The 20,422-nt window shown below is 42.9% G+C and overlaps 2 protein-coding genes across 3 annotated transcripts in view; one reads left to right on the top strand and one right to left on the bottom strand.

Annotated features, from left to right (window-relative positions):
- Positions 1 to 1,260: 1,260 nt before the first annotated feature.
- On the bottom strand, positions 1,261 to 9,424 carry LOC138971264 (GPI transamidase component PIG-T-like). The gene is made up of 10 exons (XM_070343974.1): positions 9,226 to 9,424; positions 8,516 to 8,693; positions 7,916 to 8,159; positions 6,741 to 6,827; positions 6,063 to 6,150; positions 5,544 to 5,638; positions 4,928 to 5,132; positions 3,776 to 3,925; positions 2,129 to 2,375; positions 1,261 to 1,668 (listed from the first exon to the last, which is right to left on the bottom strand). Exons 1-10 carry the CDS (start codon positions 9,419 to 9,421, stop codon positions 1,314 to 1,316), a joined length of 1,845 nt encoding a protein of 614 aa, XP_070200075.1. The 5' UTR covers positions 9,422 to 9,424; the 3' UTR covers positions 1,261 to 1,313.
- Positions 9,425 to 9,609: 185 nt separating this feature from the next.
- The window catches only part of LOC138971381 (protein Jumonji-like), a 60,186-nt gene continuing 49,373 nt past the window's right edge, over positions 9,610 to 20,422 (top strand). The window contains exons 1-6 of one of the 2 annotated variants that reach the window (XM_070344114.1): positions 9,610 to 9,709; positions 10,532 to 10,657; positions 11,067 to 11,353; positions 14,662 to 14,813; positions 15,331 to 15,542; positions 16,672 to 17,073. In XM_070344114.1, the coding sequence (XP_070200215.1) occupies positions 10,553 to 10,657; positions 11,067 to 11,353; positions 14,662 to 14,813; positions 15,331 to 15,542; positions 16,672 to 17,073 (1,158 nt within the window). In that variant the 5' untranslated portion in view covers positions 9,610 to 9,709; positions 10,532 to 10,552. The remainder of the gene's footprint in view (positions 9,710 to 10,531; positions 10,658 to 11,066; positions 11,354 to 14,661; positions 14,814 to 15,330; positions 15,543 to 16,671; positions 17,074 to 20,422) is intronic. The other variant, XM_070344119.1, reaches the window with a different exon arrangement.

The raw sequence follows: 20,422 nt of genomic DNA on the forward strand, positions 1-20,422 counted from the left end.
ATTCACTGACAAGAAAATATATACAATGCATAGAAATGAAAGGATCTTTTCATAGTTATTTGTAACTCAAGAATGAGCCATTGTCAATGCATATAAGGTGAAACTTCATTACTCGAAACAAAATGCACACTCACTTAAATGTCTTAAATCACCACAGAACATGACTTCTTCAAGTCATACAAATCTTACAGTATGCACACAACGCATGGCATTGAAACTACAAACTGTAAAAATGTCAGGAAAAAAATCACACTTCATTCAAACATGCACAGTATAGAAAACAGGAATGTACAACAAAAAATCATCTCAAAAGCACCATTCAGACTCTTTTTGCATGTGCTAAGCAGATGCCGATTTGCTTTCTTCATGCATTTTATCTTATCCAGACACAGTAACCAACTTGTAAAAAGAAATATGGCTAGGGAAGGCAATCTTGCTTCAATGTGAGAATAGACAAATTCCAAAAAATAACTCCGTCAGGTTTGTATGTGTTGTGGGAGAGTGACCTTTTCTTGCAAAACCTCTGGCAAACATTGGAGGGGCCAATCACTAGCGACGGGAGTGTCAGAAACAGGTTTTGCAAGAAAAGGTCATTCTTCCACAACCCACACAAGCCCGACGGAGTTATTTCCGAAAATCGTCTATTGACCCCAGGGCAACAAACTATCATACATCTCACACTCATTCATCTTTGCTGGTAAGTCTCTCAGTTATCCTGTCACATACTGGTAACACTGTCATACGTTATTTCATATACACAAATTGCGGGTGCAACACCACTTATCAAAACTAATGCTGGTTTGTGCCAAAGAAAAATGTACTACTGTACATTGAACTAAGGAGTGAGAAGACAGCGATTCAAGAGTCCTGTAATTTTGAAGCCTATCTATTTTCTCATCTTTACGGTTGACTGAAACTTGAAACAAAAACTGTTTGGCATCATTCTGCACGGAAGAATCACACTTTGGCAAAATGTTGTATTTGGAGATGAAACCTTTAGATCTAGTTGACAGTATAGGTCACAGCATACAGTACCATTACCCCCTCCCCTTACCCCCCTCCCCCCCCCAAACCCCACCCTCTCCCCCAACAACTAATTTTTCTGTGACATTACATGAATTTCTTACTTGTGGTTTGGAAGATCCTTGCCCCCTCAATACTCTTCATCGCTAACTACCTCTTTGCCCCAGTGTACACCCCCCCCCCCCCAAAAAAAAAAAAAAACCCAAAAAAAACCACCCACCCATCCATACTACACCCACCTTTTGATATTTCTTGATAGTTTTTTTAAGCCTTACCCCCACTCCGAAAACTTACTGTTTCCGCTGTCTTAAATCCCCATCCCCTATTGAGTTTTCCCCCGTACCTGACTCACTCTCTGTTTCTGCTTTATCATCGGCATCTCCCTTGCTTTCCTCTTTCCGACCCTCTGGCTTGGAGCGCTGGAGAAAACCTTTAATTTTGGCCACCAGCCCCTTTTTCTTTGATGGATCCAGCAGAATGAAGCGCCGTGTGGTTAGGTTGTGTATGGAACCGAACGCTATGGCAACCACTGTGCACGCCAGGCAGATGACGTTATAGGGCATGCTGAAGTCTGGCGTCGGCAGGGAGACAAGGAGAGACTCTGTGTACAGTCGTATGAATTTGGTGGACGTCTCGTCAGATAATCTGCAACAAAAGGTAGGAGTGGGTGTGTAATTACCTGATTTGTAAATTACAGCAAGATATTGCACATAAAAAAAACAATGTATTCATCTTGGGAGATCAAAAGACATGTGGATGAAAGGGGGAGATGGCAAACTAACATTAGCACCATTGCACTAGTGATGTGTCAAGGCTAACTCTTCCCAGTCAAAATGGATAGTCTCTTAAAAGACATAGCATGAGTTTCTTCAGATATCTAACATGACCAAAGAAAAAAGGACAGAACAACTAGCTATGATAATATTACTCTGCTCCTCACCCACATCAAAACGCACACACTCCTTTACCAGCTTTTCTTACTTCTGAGTGCTTTCTCATTACTGTTCGATAATCTCTAACCTTGTTTCAATTAATAAAGACCCTGATGAATTAACAGCAGCTACAGCTTTACAGCTGGCGCAGATAAAATGAGACCTGGACTCACATTTGCTGCAGAGTGGAAGTGTTGTGGACGGGCACAGCAAAAGTTCTGTCGGCCGGCAACAGAAGGGAGATGACTGCTGAGTTGATGTAAAATCCGTGGTTGGCATCGGGCGGGTACTCCGTCCATTTCAGGAAGGCGCGCTCAAACTGCAGGCTGACCTTGGTCACTGACCTTGGGGCCAAGGTGAAGGACAGCTCAAGGTGATATGATCGCTCCCTGTCTCTCCCAGGGACATAGTGCACTTTGTCTGCAAAACAAGACACAAACTAATAAAAATTTAACACAGCTCACAGCCAAATCATTTGCATGCCCACATTATCAAGTTTTATACAACAAAAACCACAATTATGAGCCTTGTCTTCATGTCTTAACATTGTTCTTCCCACCTTACTTGAGAGGAATCTCTATCAACAGCATAATAGCATTAATTACGCCAAAACAGGGAGGCACAGATGAAACTGTCCCTGTAAAAAAACATGTGCACCAGAAGTATTAGGTGTCTAGAAATAAATGTGTGTATAACATGCAAGTACCGTACTTTCCGGGTCATAAGGCGCGACTTTTTTCCTCGAGTTCGACCCCTGCGTCTTGTATAACGAAGCGTCTAATCCGTGTATGAAATACGAAAAAAATCAAAGAGACCGCCTGAGTACCAGTCAAACAACTTGTGATAATGCATGTTTCAGCTACTAGGTACTGCCCTGGCCAAGTTTCCTGAGCTCTCAAGCCACCCAGCTATCACAATGCCTGCCTTTGATCTGGCCGCACACACAGAGCACACATAATTATTTCCACTCTGTTAAACTCGGTCACTGACCGATCACTGACCCGGTGCAGGAAGTATTTCCTCTCTCAGATATGACAGGGGAACCACCTCTCATGGCAAAAACTGGGTCATTGACCCCTGGGAAGAAGGTCGTGTCTATAAACAAGGCCACCCAGCTATCACAATGTCTTTGATCTCCCCGCACACACAGAGTTCGACTCTGTTAAACTCGGTCACTGAGCGGTCACTGACCCCGAAGCAGGAAGTGTTTCCTCTCTCAGATATGACAGGAACCACCTCTCATGGCAAAAACTGGGTCATTGACCCCTGGGAAGAAGGTCGTGTCTATAAACAATGGACCTGGCTTTGATCTCGCCGGCTTATTTTCATTCTTCGACTACCGGTATACTTTTTCAATTTTGGTGCGCCCTATCGGCCCCCTGCGTCCAATGGGTGACTGGATTACAATTTTTTTTAAAAAGAAGGGGGTGCGTCTTAGATAACGAAGCGCCTTGTCACCCGGAAAGTACGGTACACACAAACAGAAGCAAATTCTGCTGGGATGTTTCTTTAGGCCAAAAAAAAAAAATAGGTCTGTTTACGGTAACCCGACCGACCCTATTTTTTTCGCGCGACCCTAGACTTTTTTTGGCATTTGGGGGAAAAAAAAAAAAAAAAAAAATCTTTTGTTTTTTTGGCAAAATAGCGTAAAAATATGGTTTTTTGGAAAAAAAAAAAAAAAAAAAAAAAATCCTGACCTACCGACCCTATTTTTTGGGCCTATGTTACCGTAAACAGACCTTTTTTTTTTTTTGGCCTTATCATAAAAGCAGAGGGATATAAGTGTGTGTGAGTGTGATAGCACAGGAGAGCGAACTTACAGGGCACTTCTCTGCCTTTGTTGTCAATGTTGACGGACCTGAAGAAGGCGCGAGTAAACCAGGGCAGGGTGTCCATGTAGTAGATGGGCATTGGTGTGTTCAGCGTGTTGTAGATCAGACAGCTCACTCCTCCCTTCTCCAGTCCGTAGCCTGAAACATACACCACTCATTGTATCTTTTGCAAACAAATATTGTACAGTGGAACCCCCTTTTAAAACCACGAAAAATCTGAGAAAATGAGATTTTAGAAAGGAGGGGGGTCTTAAAATGGGGGCAAATTTGATAGAGGTTATGAACAGAAAGTCTGAGAGAACAAGGTCTTAAAAGGGAGGGAGTCTTAAATTGGGGAGGAGGAGGGGGGGGGGGTGGTTCTTAAAAGGGGGGTTCCACTGTAGTCTGTGCCAGTTCTGTCATCGTCAGTCTTATAGCAGTTTTCCATCTAAAACACCATGAAGTCGTAGGGCGGGGATGTAGCTCAGTCGGTAGCGCGCTGGATTTGTATCCAGTTGGCCGCTGTCAGCGTGAGTTCGTCCCCACGTTCGGCGAAAGATTTATTTCTTTGTGTGCAGACTCTCCTCGGTGTCCGAACACCCCCGTGTGTACACACAAGCACAAGACCAAGTGCGCACGAAAAAGATCCTGTAATCCATGTCAGAGTTCGGTGGGTTATAGAAACACGAAAATACCCAGCATGCTTCCTCCGAAAGCGGCGTATGGCTGCCTAAATGGCGGGGTAAAAACGGTCATACACGTAAAAGCCGTGGGAGTTTCAGCCCATGAACGAACAAACAAACCATGAAGTCGTTGCTGACAGCATGACTCACTTGTATTTGCTGGTGCACTTTACAGACACTAGTGTTGATGCAACAGTGGTCAGAGATGGACAAACATACAAACTAAATTATACCAAAATAGACAAGATTATAAAACAAAGATTCCTGCGCGCTTTATTAAAGTATTTATCTTATCTCCCTTGGACGACTTTATAAGGCATTTCATTGATAACCATGTCATGCCCACATGTTTAAGCGTCTCGTGAATATGAGTCCTCAGGTATAGTAGAGTCAACCGCATGCCTCAATTGTAAAGATTACAAAACAACACCAAAAGATTTCTTCTTCCTTGCAGCATAGATAAAAATGTCAGACCTACCAGTGATGTATCTATGTGCGTAGACAGGAGGAGACGTGATGTCGCCATACTCAAATTTGGCGTTGTAGTTAGCACCGACATTCAGCACCCTTCTCTCTTTCACCTGCGCAGGTATGTCATACACAGCAAGCTTGTGCACACCTGTACTCTGCTGGCTGCTTTGTTCCTCAGTCGGGGCCGGTGACATGGTGAAACGTTCCTTATCCTGCAGGCATTACATTACAGATGTTAAAAACAAACAAACAAATGTTCATATAAATACTGCCTTCCTCTCACAACGCAACACCTGTTTAATGTGTGATGGAAGCGAAAACTGTCAACAGTTGTGTAACTTAATCTTGACAAAACATCCACAATGCTGAAGCCTCAACACGTTCAGATCCTAGCAGGGTGGAGTTACAGGGACAGAGGAAAGAGGAGGTAGGGGCAGGAAGAAGAAAAGAAAAAAAACACACAAAAGAACTGACCCTATTGTCTGAAGTGTCCACAAATAAAAAAGAGGTAGGGGCAGGTTGGTTGGTTGTTATTGTTTATCGTCTCTTCAGAATTGTAATGCTATTGGAGGCCGAGGTAGGGGCAGGAAGAAGAGAAATAAGCAACAACAAAACACACACACCTGATTGTCGGAAGTGTCCACAAAGATCTTGCTGTGAGTAGCCAGGGGGCAGTGTGAGGACAGAGACTGACCGAACACCTTGCGCATCGCCCAGTCTGCACACAGCGCAAACAATCAATTAGAAATGGTCAGTCTGGTCAGTCAATCAGTCTCAAACAACAATGAATTGCACATTCAATCAGTCTCAAACATCATGAAAACAAACACTCAACATGCCTAAAATACCTTCCCAGAAAACTTTCTGTAGTCCAGTGTTCCCTCTACACAGAACAACACCTGACATGGATTAAAGGATCTTTTTCGTGTGAACTTGGTCTTGCGATTGCGTGTTTACACGAAGGGGGATAAGGCACGTCCAGGTCTGCACATAATTTGACCTGGGAGATCGGAAAAATCTGTACCCTAAACCCAACAAGCGTGGCCGGGATTGGAACCCACGACCTTCCACTTAGTCGACTGGCGTCTTATCCACCTGGCCACTGCGCCCGTCAGAATAAGTGTATGAAATGCGGCTCATACTCTGGTATCCATTGTTGTTGACCACAGCGTCCACCACCAGTGACAGCGACTGGGTCAGTTCCACTGCTTCTGAACTGCAGCTGCTGTCCTGTGGACACACAACGTCACACTTATTGTCAAATGTATACATATATATATATTCAATATTTTCTTCATAGTTCTGTGCGGATATACTTCCAGTTCCAGAGTAACATATTACAGTCAAACCTGTCTATAACAATGACCTAAGGGACTGACCAAAAGTGGTTGTCATATATATATATATATACAGGTAGTCACAGAGAAAAATAATTAAACACCACAATCCACACTTATCAATGAACTGGAGCGTAAAATTTGAAGAAGAAGGTAACATGCAATATGTTACTATGATAGCTTGCAGGAAGTAAAACAAATAAAGTGTGCAAACTGGACCAGTAACTTTCATTTTGATATGCTACTAACTAGCCTGGAAGCATTTCAGCACAGTCCACACTTATCAATGGACTGGACCGTAAAATTCGAGGAAGACGGTAACAACTAACATGCAATATGTCACTATGATGACTTGCAGGAAGTTAAAAAAATAAGGTGTGCAAACTGGACCAGTAACTTCCATTATTCTATGCTTCTAGCCTGGAAGTGTTTTACTGCATCTCTTGTAAGAATAAACTGTAACGGGGAACGAGAACCACTTACAGCACAGACAGGCCTGAAGTGCATGCCGAGGGAATGGTAGTAAGAGTCATGGAGCTTTTCAGCCTTGAACAGTGTAGACAGCCCTGCCTGCAAACAAAGCACACCATATTTTTCACTGAATTCATCAACATGTACATGTATTATTAAATCTCAATCCGGAAGTCAGGACCTAAAACACTTATAATATTAGAGACCTTACTGGATAACCAAATATCTGACTGAAACAGCACATACATGTAATACTATAGAAAATTACATTTTACCAAATATCTGACTGAAACAACACATACATATATATACTAGATGAATACCCGCTTCGCCGGGTACGGCTTCGCCAGGAAGAAGTCGAGCCAAATACCCGGCTGTGCCGGGGACCCGCCTTTGCCGGGTGTACGCCGGCTTTGCCGGCGCACCGCACGAAGGAAGGGAGATAAACGCGCAAAACACTGGAGAAGAGTAAAAATAGTATAACGGGAATATGGATTGAGCGTTGTCGACAGTGACCTTCTAAAAATAGAAACGGGAATATGGATTGACGCCACACGAAGGAAGGGAGATAAACGCTGAAAACACTGGAGAAGATAAGGAAGAGTTACTGGGAATGGATCCAGAGAAAAACCAAAATCGGTTCAGCGCTGCGCGCTGAGAGCACGTGTTGAAATATCTCATCGAGCAGGTTGTGTCCGGGGTCTACCTGAATATGCCCACCAAATTTGAAACAGATCCATCGAGAACCTTGGGCGTGCATCGCGGACACACACACACACACAGACAGACACAAGTCGTATATATATATATAAATATATATATACAGGAAATTACATTTTACCAGCGATAAAAAACAGATTCAAACTTCTACACTGCAACTGATGCTAAGGGTATTATTTGCCCTTATCATAAATACTAACAGATACGAAAAGCTAAACGAACCCCCCCCCCTATAAAATCTTGGTTTCTGATTAGAAGGCCCAAAATATTTTGGGGGGAAGGGGAAAAAAAGGTTCTAGGGACATGAGGAAAAATAGAGTCTGTCGGATATGGGAATCGTTGACTTTTTTTCTTGGCCTTATAATAGTATATACATGTATCACCATTTTCTCAATCATCTCAGACTAAAAGTCTTAATATCAGCAGAGAGTTGTCGGTTGCACAAAATGAATATGATTTTCCCTCACCTTAGAATCACAAGGCAGCAGCTTTTTCCAAGGAGTAAGGTTTTCTGTGCAGACAATTTCTCGAGGCAGAGCTCCGTAACGAACATACGTAGACTGGGCAGCATAATTTTTGGGACTGGGAGAGATGCCCCTTGGTCTGAAGCTCCAGCGTGGAGCAACGGTTGCCTTCGCATCCAGAAAGTTTAGAGAGGAGCAGAACAGTCCTGACAATGTGTTAACCAGATCTTTCCATGTCTTGTCCACACTGAAATAAATTCATTAATTAATTGATAAACAGATACACAAACAAGCAAATAAAAGATTAGCTACACAAAATCACAACCACTGAATGTATACACCGTTACATGCTCTCACCGGGACAATCTAGACTAATGAGGTCAATTTTGCTATTGTGGTTTTACATGTATTTTGAAAAGATCATCTTCTACACAGATTGAGAAAATTGACCTTGCCTCAATCAGATATGCCATAACACAGTATAGAAATATTGAACATAAAAAGTTGTTCAAAGATGGCCTGGGGACACACACACAATACGTACACATTCACATACATGCACAGAGACAAAAAAGGAAGGGAAATATGAGTGACAGAACATACTCAGTGACTGTAGGTTTGAACCAGACCCACAGCTGGGCCCCTGCAGGTGCGTCTTCCACAGGATATCCCCAGGACTGATGGCGCCACTTGCCCTGCGTCTGCGTCAGGTGCAGCTCCTGGACGTTGTAGGTCGCCAGCACATCTCCTAGTGACTTGGGGAACAGGCGATAGTGCTGAACTGGTTTAAGAAACAGTCAAGAATCTATTAACACTACAGTGAATCCACATTACTTCCTCTCATGATCATCTGTAAGCCAACGAGTACATGCCTGTGCGTGTGTGTGTGTGTGTGTGTGTGTGTGTGTGTGTGTGTGTGTGTGTGTGTGTACTTTTAACATTGTACGCTAAGTTTTGCTTAGTGCTTGGGATCTTGGTGTTATGTCTCGGTTAAATGTATGCTTTGTATGCTTGTTGATTTGTGCTAGTTTATTCCATAATGAATTTGTAAAGCGCCTGGAGCCAATTGATGGGACTCGCGCTATAGAAAAGTTATTTATTATTATTATTATTATTATTATTAATAGTTGGTGTGTGTGTGTTTGAGGTGTTGTTTCATTGGTATGTGATGGAAGATACTACCAAGCATGTGTGTGTGTTTGAGGTGTGGTTTCATTGGTATGTGATGGACGACACTGCAAAGCATGCTTTTGAAACTGATGATGATTCATTGATTGCAAAATGTTTTAGTTTGTGAACAATCAAAATCTTACAGTTGTCAGCATCCTGGAGAGAAATGTTCCATTTTGTGGTAAACTGGAAGTAGAAAGAGACGTGGCCGCTGTGGAACGGCTTTATATACAACTCTTCAAAAAATTCATCGTCCTTTGCAGCTTCAAAGCTAACAAAAAGACAGCAAAGAAACAAGAAAAGTTGACAGAGGAGCTCCCGGTGCCTGTAGTCCGCCATGTTGTCAGCCGCAGTAGCAGACGCATTGCAACTCCGCACCAACTAACAATTTAGGAAGGAATAATGCTGGTGTCTATTTTTTCTCATATTTGTAAGAAAGATTCTTTTTCAGTTTTTATTCAAATGCTGTTGTACTGTTTATATAATTTACTGTCATCCTTTTTACTACCTTTATAGAACAAAGCGTCGAACCTCACCGGAAAGCTAGCTTTCACACACATGGGGTCTTGTTGACATTTTCCAGACGGCTTTCCTTGGTGGTGTGGACACAGTTCTTTTTAGCAAAAGGTCCATATGTGTAGCCTCAGTAATTATGCACGTGCTATGTGTTAACTGTTACTTATTTGTCAAAGCACAAGAGATCTGATGTGATTTTTATGTGTGCGTGGATCTACTTTCCATTTTTATAACCAGACGACACATATTCTTTGATGTATGTTTGCACGTGCATCAAACCAGGAAGAACCCAGAAATGTGAAACTTCAAATTTAGAATTCCTTTTGAAAACTGAAGCAATTCAGGTGCAGGATATAGCACTGATGAAGAGCAAACCGACCAGTGTGTTTTGTAGTCTAAACGAGACATTGGAATACATGTTCATTCTAATTTCTAGACATTTCATTTTCACCCTCTATCCATGGTTTGATTAGGACTTGTAGAAGTTTTGTGAAATATCCAACTAATTACTTAACTGAAAAAGGATGGATGGCAGTTCCAGCTTGTTGCATTAATTAGGGAAGAATTTGACCAAAAGCACAGATTGCATTGCAGCAGCTGTAATTGCATGCTATTAGTATCAGCGTCTATTCAGTAGCATTCTACGACCCGCGATAGATGAGATCTGAAAGTGAAAACACAGTCAAAGAGTTCCCAGCCAAAACTTATTCCCTCTGTTCCCAGATTTTGCCCTGTGGACATTTCATTGTCAGACTGAATGAATCTGAAAATATTTACCTTTTTTCCTGTACATGCGAGAGCACCTCTCTTCCAGGGAGATAGTTCTGGAGACTTCTCCCATTTGGTTCACACTATTGCCAATCCTGGAGTTAGAGATTTTAAACCTTGTGTCTAGCACTAACAGTAACACATGATTGTTTTTGTTTTCTTCAGACACCAAGGCCAGCCGCCAGGATGGTTTCCAGAAGAAGCACACAGTCTGTGACACAGAGAAGTACACGGCAGTCAGAGCTACACATGACCCGCCGGCCTCGTCGTCTGGTGGCACCTAAAACAGTAGTATGTACTGAAGGATGAATCTGTCCTGTCATGAAAATTCATCGGGGGGGCGGGTGGCTTTTAATTTTATGGTGTGTTTTTTGAAAGTTATTGCTGACTAGAGCTGTTAGTGTTACACATCTATTTGATCCAAACGTAAAGCCAAAGTGATGTAAGGCAGTTTGCTTTTTCATAGCATGAATCTGATTTTCCAGTGTTATTTTTGTAGTTTGCTTTAAGTTTGTATCAGTATCAGTGATTTTTTTTTTTCTTTTTCGACAGTATGTAAATTGTATGATATATATTGCAGGGAAACTTATTCTGTTCATGAAAAAATCTTTTCATTATGTGACGTGTGGCCTTTTTGTGTTGAAGTCTCAATATAACTTTCCTTCCTGAAGACCTTGTTTGTTTGCTTGAAATGTGGAAGGATGACGCGGTCGGACTGTCCCGGAAAGAAGAGAGGGAGCTGAAGAAAGCTCTGTACGCCTCACTGCAAGAGTCTCGACGTGCGAGAACTCCGCTCCCCGAGGAAGATAATGAGGCGAGCAAAGAAATGCCGAAGCTGAGGAAGTCCACACGACACATCAACCCTAGCAGCTTGCACTGTGCTCGCATTCATGGCAGCGTTCATGGCAGCATTCCCAGTGCTAGCATGGATGAGAGTAGCCAGGACTCTGTCGTGTCGTCTGTTCCGTCATCCCATGGCTCCAAAAAGTTAGTTTTTTTTAATGTCTGCCTGTCTGTACCGCTATTCTTGGCTGAAACAGAGTGAGTCTGTATGCAGAAATGTTCATCATTGATATTATGTTCACTTTCTTTCTCATTCCGACCATAGCTCTTTTTCATTCTCACTTGATCTTTGTGTAACCGAGTGTCAGAACACAACAATCACTTATAGGGGCAAAGCCCAGTCAAACAGGATTGAGAATTTAAGAGCTAATTTCTTAGCCCTATAGAAACTTTTTATGTGTACACAAAGGTTCCCAAGAACATACAAGGAGACAGCATCAGCCAAACCCTATCACAAACAGAACTCTACAATTCACATACATGTGTCAGCAACGTAGGAGAAACGTCGAGCTATAAATAGCTCACGTTCTTCAACGGCCGACAACCGCAGAGCCTGCTGTGAAGTGTGACGCACTCGCCCCCGTTTCAATGAACTTGTCCCCAAAGTTCAGGACCCAGGACCCGCTTACTTAAGGGCAGGTGGGCCAGTGCAAAATTGACCAAATCGTTCAAAACACTGTTTTGGGTATTTTAGCAGATTATGTTTCCATAACATACCTATCATCCATGTGTGTCGGTGTTTTTGTCAAAAGTGTCCTATTTATCTGTCAATAAAGACAAAATGTGAACATGTGTGGCATTGATTGTCTTCTGTAGTCGATATTCCCCCGCCAAAAAATGTCTCATTTCAAAGGCTAGTTACGGCTTTGTCCTCAGCAAAACAGTGCATTCACGACATACGAAACTGCGCAGCAGCTCTTGACCTATAACATGACATCAGTGTTTTGATGAATGTTCCATTCCCTCCGCCACTTGTCCGTTGCAAAGGCAGCAATCGTAATCGAACGGAAATGTCCTTATTTGGAAGGTACTCGACATCCATACGAATTTTGCATACGGAAACTACCGAAGAGACTCTCGGCCATGACGGGAACACCCGAAGTTCACTCGGTTTTACAACATCCTGGTTACACATCAAACGATCGGTGACAACCGAAAGCGAATTTTTCCTTGAGAAACAACCTTTGATACGATAACAATGGCTCGAAATAAGAAAGAGGACAATGTCTTTATTAGTTCGGTTAGCAACAACAAGTAGTTCCGCTGGTACTAGGCCAAAGTTTGGATTCTGTCGGTGTTTCCGATAAAGAGGAAAGCTTTGATCTCCACGCAGATCCACAGGTCGCCATTTCCGAACACGCCATGCAGCACACTTTTTACGTCTCGGCACTGGCTTGCTTTGCGCTGAATTTGAGTCAGTTTCTGTGCAGTATCTCCTCGACAAGCAAGTTGAGCATTTGCTACGCAAAAAAAAAAAAAAAAAACAGGAGAAAGTATCCAACATCAGTCAGATTATCGGTAATGTTTGCTGGGCCTGCCATTTCCCGAACGAAACTGGATCAGCAACTGTTTGTATCAATCTGCACTTTCGTAAATTCCGTCACTGTCTTGACGAACTGTGTCATTTTCTTCACCGCGATACACAGTTCATTGCGAAGAGCTTCCTCAGTAAATCGTTCAGATTCCACGTACGATTTGTTGTCAAAAAACAACTCAAACGAAAGTTTCAAACTCATCATCCTCCATCTTGCTTGTCAAAGCACCAAAGTACTGTATCGATGTAAAAACAAAAGCAGAAAACTTCGAGGAAACCAACAAATCGACGAGATAACGGAAGGAAATAAGTCTCGTTCTGGCTCAAGTAAGTTACCGTTAAAAATACCGTTATTCTCGCATGCAAATACAAACGAGAATCGGGTCATTGATACACGTTTAGCGCTGGGGCAGTATCCCCATGCTGGTTGACAGAGGGAAAGAAGGGATGGACGCATAAATTCTCTGCTGGAATGCTAAAGGCTAAGTAGTTTGCAATTCAAATAAACTAAGCTGTTCATTCATAACACAGTTTTGTCCTTGTGTGTCTGTTTCAATAGTGTTTCTGTGGTGTTCAATCTTCAATGTCGTTTTTCTCAGTTCAGCCATTTTGCCTACGGTTACGTCTTGGGTTACGCGATTTCTCTGGCTGTAATTTAGCTAGAGCAATATTTTCTTTTGTAGTTTGTGCAGAATATAACATTCTGGGGGATTACGAAGGGATTTTGCTGAAATTTTATTATAGTCATATCCAGATTATTTCAAAAAATAATTTCGCAAGCGTTACCCTAAAGTTTGACAGTTGTAACAAAGAAGTGTTCCTAACCCCAAATATAAATATAATAAACAAGATCTGCTTCGTAATCCCCTAGAGCATACCCAGAAGGATAAAATAAAACAATAATTAGAAGTGTGACAATCACATCTGATGAAAATCCGTGTATCTCCTGTACTCCACTTTTGTCTGTATTGTGACTGTTTTTGTCGCGTAAAACAAAAACCAGCAACCGAAAATACAAAAAGTGACTATTCTTTGTCATCATTTGTTCATTTCTTTCATAAAATAACATTCAGACACAATAAAACATTCAAAATTAAAAAAAAGGTAGTGCACTGGCCCACCTCCCCTTAAGCGACAAGTCCATTTGAGGTTCGACGAGATAGGAGCAGCACGGAAATGCACCAGTGGCTTTACGCCATTCCTGGTCATACCATGTCAGGGGCGGACCTAGGGGGGGGGGGGTTCCTGGGTGCCCGGGACCCCCCCCCGCCCCCCATCCGTTTTTTTTTTTTAGTAAAAAAATAAAGCGCTTTTGCTTTTTTTCCTTCCAAATGCAACATGCTTGAAACTGACGAGAAGGTGCACATATTTGTACACGCATATTTACTGAATAGATACCTTGTTATCTTCCAGGAGAGGCCTCCGATTGACCTAAATAAATAAAATTTCTTGAGCATCAGGGGGGCTTCGTCCCCCAAACCCCCAACCGGGGCTTTGCCCCTGGACCCCACCGGGGCCTGAGCGGCCCCTGGACCCCTGCTCCAATTTGGAACCCCCCCCTTATCCACAACTAGGTCCGCCCCTGCATGTCAAGTCCCATTCTTGTTCGCAGCGCCAAATATAACCGTGTGGTTTGACACTCCGTTACATTTGTCTCTTTCTTTCTGTTGCTTTTCTCTTTGACTGTATGTTTCTGTCTTACTCTTATTATCTATGCTGTTGTGTATGGTGCACCTGCAAGGTACACTGAAGGCATGAAAAGTGCTTGGCTTGTAACGTATGTTACCAGTGCTGGACTGATCGTGTAACCTCTGCGAACGCCAAGAAGAAGGAGAAGAAGAAGTAACGTATGTTTTCATTGTGTATTTATAGTGCTCTGCAGGTAAACAGAGATCTACATGTACTCTAATTTTTTCAGAAAAGTTCATGCTCAGCGGAAGTTTGCTCAGGGCTGTTCGCTTCCCTCGACACCAAACAACAGTCCTGGTAAAAAAGCAGCGAACGCTTCACACAGTCTCCTTGACAGGGTGCCCAAAACAGAAGACTTCCTCACCTTTCTTTGTCTCAGGGGTTAGTCAGACTGTCAGAGCTTTCTTCTCCTCCTTTGTGACGATTCCATGTATGAGTTTCATGCACTTTTATGTGAGTGAGATTTTCCTGGACAACTGGTCACAAATTCACCACAGATGTGCCATGGTTAGCCAGGATTTGAATAATACAGGAACAGCAAAGCATTTTTCAGTTCATTGTCATTTTGCTTTCTCAGGATTTGTGTAAGTTGGATTGTAACATCTCATTCTGTTTCTTGCTCCTTTCCTTCAGAACTTTTTGGCATTTGTTCACCAGCTGACAATGTTTGTAATTTATGTTTGACATCACTTCCCCCACCCCTCCCCCCACTCCTCCAAAGAAAGCAGCAACACCAAACCAACAGAAAAAAAGTATAAAACGGGTACAAACTTTTGTAACAACAAACCAGACGTGAGGGGAAGGGGATTTAAGGAGTAATGGTTTATTCTCTACATTGAATCCTCCATGTTTTTGTGTGTTTCTGTGCGTGACTCTATGTGTTTTTTTTTATCATCAGGGTCTCATCTGCTGCCTCCCAACCTTGACTTTTTCAACTTTGCACGAGACGAGTCGGCCCTGGAAGAAGAAATTAACAGCCGCCAGCGTACTCCAGTTACGTCCGAGCAGGGTGTGACAAATGACCAGACAAGGGAAAGCACTCCTGAATCCTCCAGCAGTGGTAGTAATGTGAACGAGGAGCTCATGGAATTCACAACTCCATTGTCTACGGTATTGGTGTGTGTGTGTGTGTGTGTGTGTGTGTGTGTGTGTGTGTGAAAATCCAAAAACAGATAGACTGCCAACGTTCCAAAATTCAGAATAAAAAAACAAGAATGGAAGGTAATTGGAACGTTTATTATTGACAAAACATAACGTTACATTTACTAGTACGTCGACCCAAAGGTCTTTGATGTAGACCGACAGACAAACCCATTACAAAAGTGCATTATCTGTTTCAAAAGTGTTTCGACGGGCGCAGTAGCGTGGTGGTAAGACGTCGGCCTCCTAATCGGGAGGTCGTGAGTTCGAATCCCGGACGCTGCCGCCTGGTGGGTTAAGAGTGGAGATTTTTCCGATCTCCCAGGTCAACTTATGTGCAGACCTGCTTAGTGACTTAACCCCCTTCGTGTGTACACGCAAGCACAAGACCAAGTGCGCACGGAAAAGATCCTGTAATCCATGTCAGAGTTCGGTGGGTTATGGAAACACAAAAATACTCAGCATGCCTACTCAACGAAAGCGGAGTGAAGCTGACTATGCTCTCAGAGCATAGTGTGGGGAACCCAAATGGGCAAACGAGCTCACACGTAACCAGACAATCCTGGAACGCTGAAGAAGAAGAAGTTTCAAAAGTGTTTGTCTGTCTGCCTACTTCAAAGACCTTTGCATGATAGTGCGGTGATTTTTGGCTCACGTAAGTGTAGCCTATGCGATCGTAACTTTGTCTGTCTGTGCGTGTGTGCGTGTGTATGTCTGTGGTAGAAACTTTAACATTTGAAGACGTCACATTATGGCGTAAGAGGGTTAGACGTCACGCGAAGGAATTACTGAAAGTCTCGGTCATTGTTATTTTGAGCGGGCCGAGACTAGTTGGCAGTCGTGTCCCTGTAAGTTACAGGCTACATGCAGACAGACAGATCTAGATCTAGTGTCTCGCTTTCTTGCACAGTGTCACCTATGCTTACTGTGTGTGTGTGTGTGTGTATGTGTGACGGAGTGATTGAGTTTGTGTTACTGTTTGTCGATTTCTTACATGAGCCTTGAAGGCTTCGCCTCTTGTTGTTGTTGTTGTTGTTGTTGCTTGTTGTTGCTTTCCTTTGCAATGCCAACACTGACCCCTGTTCTCTCTGAACCCCAGACATCCAGGCTGGCGGCAGCGGTCAGCATGAAAGCGGCCCGGGCGAGCGCTGGGACGCCGGACACGGCACGAGGCATCGTCAGTCTGCGACAGGGTCTGACCCGCAAGGTAGTCCACCGCGGGTCCACCCCTCCCTCCCAGCATAGCCGCAAATATCTCTACACCCCAGACAAGACCCCCTCACCCTCTGGGGCCAGGCTTATGTTTGGCAATTTCACACCTGCTAAAAAATCAGCCTCCATCAAATGCTTACCTGCCAGCTTTTTGCGATTCTCTCCTTCAGGGAAGCTTGCGCTTCAGCGAAACGGCAACTCACCTCGCCTAACCCCCAACAGATCCCCTGTCGCGCCCTCCCCTAGGGGGTCGAAGGGCGAGAACGGCCGGGGTCACGGGCAGCGTCAGGTAGGGTTTCTGTGTGCGTAACGCTTGGCTGTGACTGTCCAACGCTTGAGACGTGTGTGTTGTGCTAGATGTACCATAGCTGTCGTGTATTCTTCCTTGGCCTGCTCTCGTTCAATCTCAGTAGTCCTGATGTGCTAAATGTAAGTGAAACTATAAGTCAAGTAACTAAAGAAACTGGACTGTCTTGTTACTGAGGATTTTACTATTTTTAGCAATGAATGTGCAAAAACTGAGTGAAATGTTGTGCTAGGCAACATAAGACACTGTTCTGTCTTGTTACTACTTATTTCAGCAATTAAGGTGCTAAAAGTGAGTGAAATGTGGTGCTAGGCAACTGAAGAGACTCACACACTTGTTACTGAAGGTTTTGAGCTGCATGTGCTAGAAGTGCATGAATGTAAGTGCATGTTGTTGTACGCAACTGAAGACACTCTGAAGACACTGTGGCCTTTTCGTTCTGACGAGTTTTGAGCAGCTCAGGCTTACTGAAAAGACCTGTTATTTTCTTCAAGATCAGTATGAGCAACAGCGATATTACCTGTAGAACGTTTTTAGTGCTACTGTCTGAGGTATTTCTTCTTTTGGGGGGAGCTGTACTTTGAACACACATGCTCCATGATACTAAAAACCAGTTTGAGGTGTTTCTCCTTAAAATGGCAAAAGCAGAACATTTTAAGACATCAAAGGAAATTTGAATGTCATCGTAAACTGAAAGTAAACCTGTAATTCTACTGACATTAGACTACACATAACATTTAGATCTCATGAATATATATATACATGTAATTTAGTTTTTAAAACAAAAGCATGTTCGCATGATCTCACTCTTTTACAGTGCAGCCCCCCTTTTAAGAGTCTCAACAAATCTGAGAAAAGCTGCTTCAGCAGATCAGAAAAAAGAGGGAGTCTTAAAATGGAGGTAAAATTTGAGAGGCTATGAACAGAAAATGTGAAAAAAGCAAGGTCTTAAAAAGGGGTTCCACTGTTACAGTTGTTAACCGTTGTGGGTATCATTGATGTTGGGCTCCATATTCATGACAGTTGTGTTATCTGCTGTGTTAGCGTTGTGGTTCATTTCCAGAGTTTGACATTACCCAGACTAAGAGAACATGTCCGATTAACCTTTCCTGTATGAAGAATTTTTTTTCATGGTTCACAAAGTACTCAGAGGACAATATTGCACAGTCACAATATGTTCCGTTTGGCAATGTCTTTGGCTTTCTGGCATCAGCAGTAGTTTGAATTTTGTTCAATTAAATCATAAGTTTGTAATTAACTCTCATCCAAAGTCAAGATTGTATGATGAAGGCACTTGAGAAGAGATCTAATAACATTACAATTCATATTATTAGTACAGTGTTCCAACTCTGTCCGTCATTTTTCATCCCCTGTATGTCTTTTGGCGAGAACGTTGAAGAAGACTCAGTTTGAATGCTGTATATGACTTTAGGTACTGGGTAATATTGAACTCTTACTGGCTTTAAATTTTTCTTTGCATGCTTTTTGCATTTTGTTCTGGCTTTTTTGTAGTTGTTTGATGGTTTGAATAATAGTGTCTATTTGTTTTGGCTTTATTTTGTAATAAATCAGAGATGTTCTTGTATGCTAGTTGGCTTTTTGCTCTTCTTGCTTGGTGCATGCTGCTTGTTTGCTATGCTCTTGTATCTTTTCTGCTTCTTGTTGCCCTGTGGGGTCTCACAAGGAGGCTTTACAAATATATTTGCACCTAGTATCTTCTTTCTATTTAGGGATGGCCAAATTGTCCGCCCGATCGCCAGGGGCGAGTACAAAATCCGCCGGGCTAGTAGAAATCGCCTGGCAACTCGCCCAGCTGGCCAGTGAAAATTCTGGTCCAATGCAACACTTTTTGTTGTAATATCGAGTTTCAAAGCCATATGAACACGGCAGATGCAGTAACAAACACGGCAGATGCAGTAACAAACACGGCAGATGCAGCAACTGTAGATCCTAGCATATAACCACGTCATGTCCCAAACAGACACTAGTTCTGGGGACAGAAAAACGAAGTTAGCATAGCATAACAACTGTGGTAGGTACTGGGCCACCGACGTGACATTTTTGGTGGGGTAAGAAGTTACTCGCCCGATTGGCGAGTTAAATTGTTGAGATTTGCCCATCCCTGCTATGTTTGTATCTGCTTCTGCAAATTCGGACCTGCAACATTTGCTTTAATGCCTTCTGAGATTTCATGCAGATACATGCATGCTCACATGAAATTAAGGGGGGGGGGGGGGGGGCTGATTTTTTTAATTCATTCATCGTCATATTTTAGGAGCCTAGAATGTATTGACCACATGACTGGCATTCCCCCCGCCATCCAGAATATACTTATTTGTGCATACTGGCCTAGCCACATTTCTTATCAGTGCAACTCTTCAAAGCAGCTACTTTGACTTCCACAAGGAGTGACTGGACATGTGAGTCTGTTTCACCCAAGCTGCCATCTGTTATGTTTGTTCTGTAATGTGTACAGTTGAGGTGTTTTCGTGATCATGTGAAATTTCACAACTTTGGTTCATGTTTTAAGCAACACAAGAGCAGTGGAAGACACACATTTGAAAAGCCTGCACAGGAGTCATCAAAACAGGTAGCCAAGATGCCTAAAAAAGTGTTCAGTGGTCCTTCTGATTCATCTGGACGGAAGCTTGAAAAGATTGTGAGGAAGCTGTGGGAGAAGAGTCTTGACCAGTCAGAAGATAATGGGAGCAAGAAACCTCAGGACGTCTCTGAAAAGTCAGAACATTTTACCATGGAACTGTCACAACTGCCCTTGGAAAAGCCTGAAAATTATGGCATGAAATCTTCTGGGCAAGTTCTGGAGGAATTAGTCACAGTAACCCAGAGTAAGGTGTCAGAAGACATTAATGATGCAACTGAAAGTGTTAGCAGATTGCTGTCAGAACAGGTCTCGGCGAACTGTCAGAATGAGCTGCCAACAGAAAAAGAAGCATCAGAAACTGCTGAGAACTGCCTGCCAGCTCACAGGCTTGAGGAATCAACACATTGCACAGAAAAGCAGCAAGAAGAAGGTTCAACAAAACATGATAACCCTGTACAAAAGAGGTCTGATATAAGTCTTCAGGAATCTAGAAACGTTGACAGAGAGGTGGCACTGGCAGCTCAGGAGGCCGAGAATCGGAAGGATTTTGCCAGAGTGACTTCAAGACAGGCAAATGAAGCATTAAACAGTGAAACAAACAAACCGGAATCAAATTCTGAGGTACAGCAAGGATCTTTACGGTGGGATTGGAATGAGCAAAGCAACCAATGCAGCAAGCAAATGAAGCAGGCATTTTCACAGCAGGCAAATACAGTCCTTTACAGCAAT

Source organism: Littorina saxatilis, linkage group LG1, assembly GCF_037325665.1.
Source record: "Littorina saxatilis isolate snail1 linkage group LG1, US_GU_Lsax_2.0, whole genome shotgun sequence".
NCBI classification, from domain to species: Eukaryota; Metazoa; Mollusca; class Gastropoda; order Littorinimorpha; family Littorinidae; genus Littorina; species Littorina saxatilis.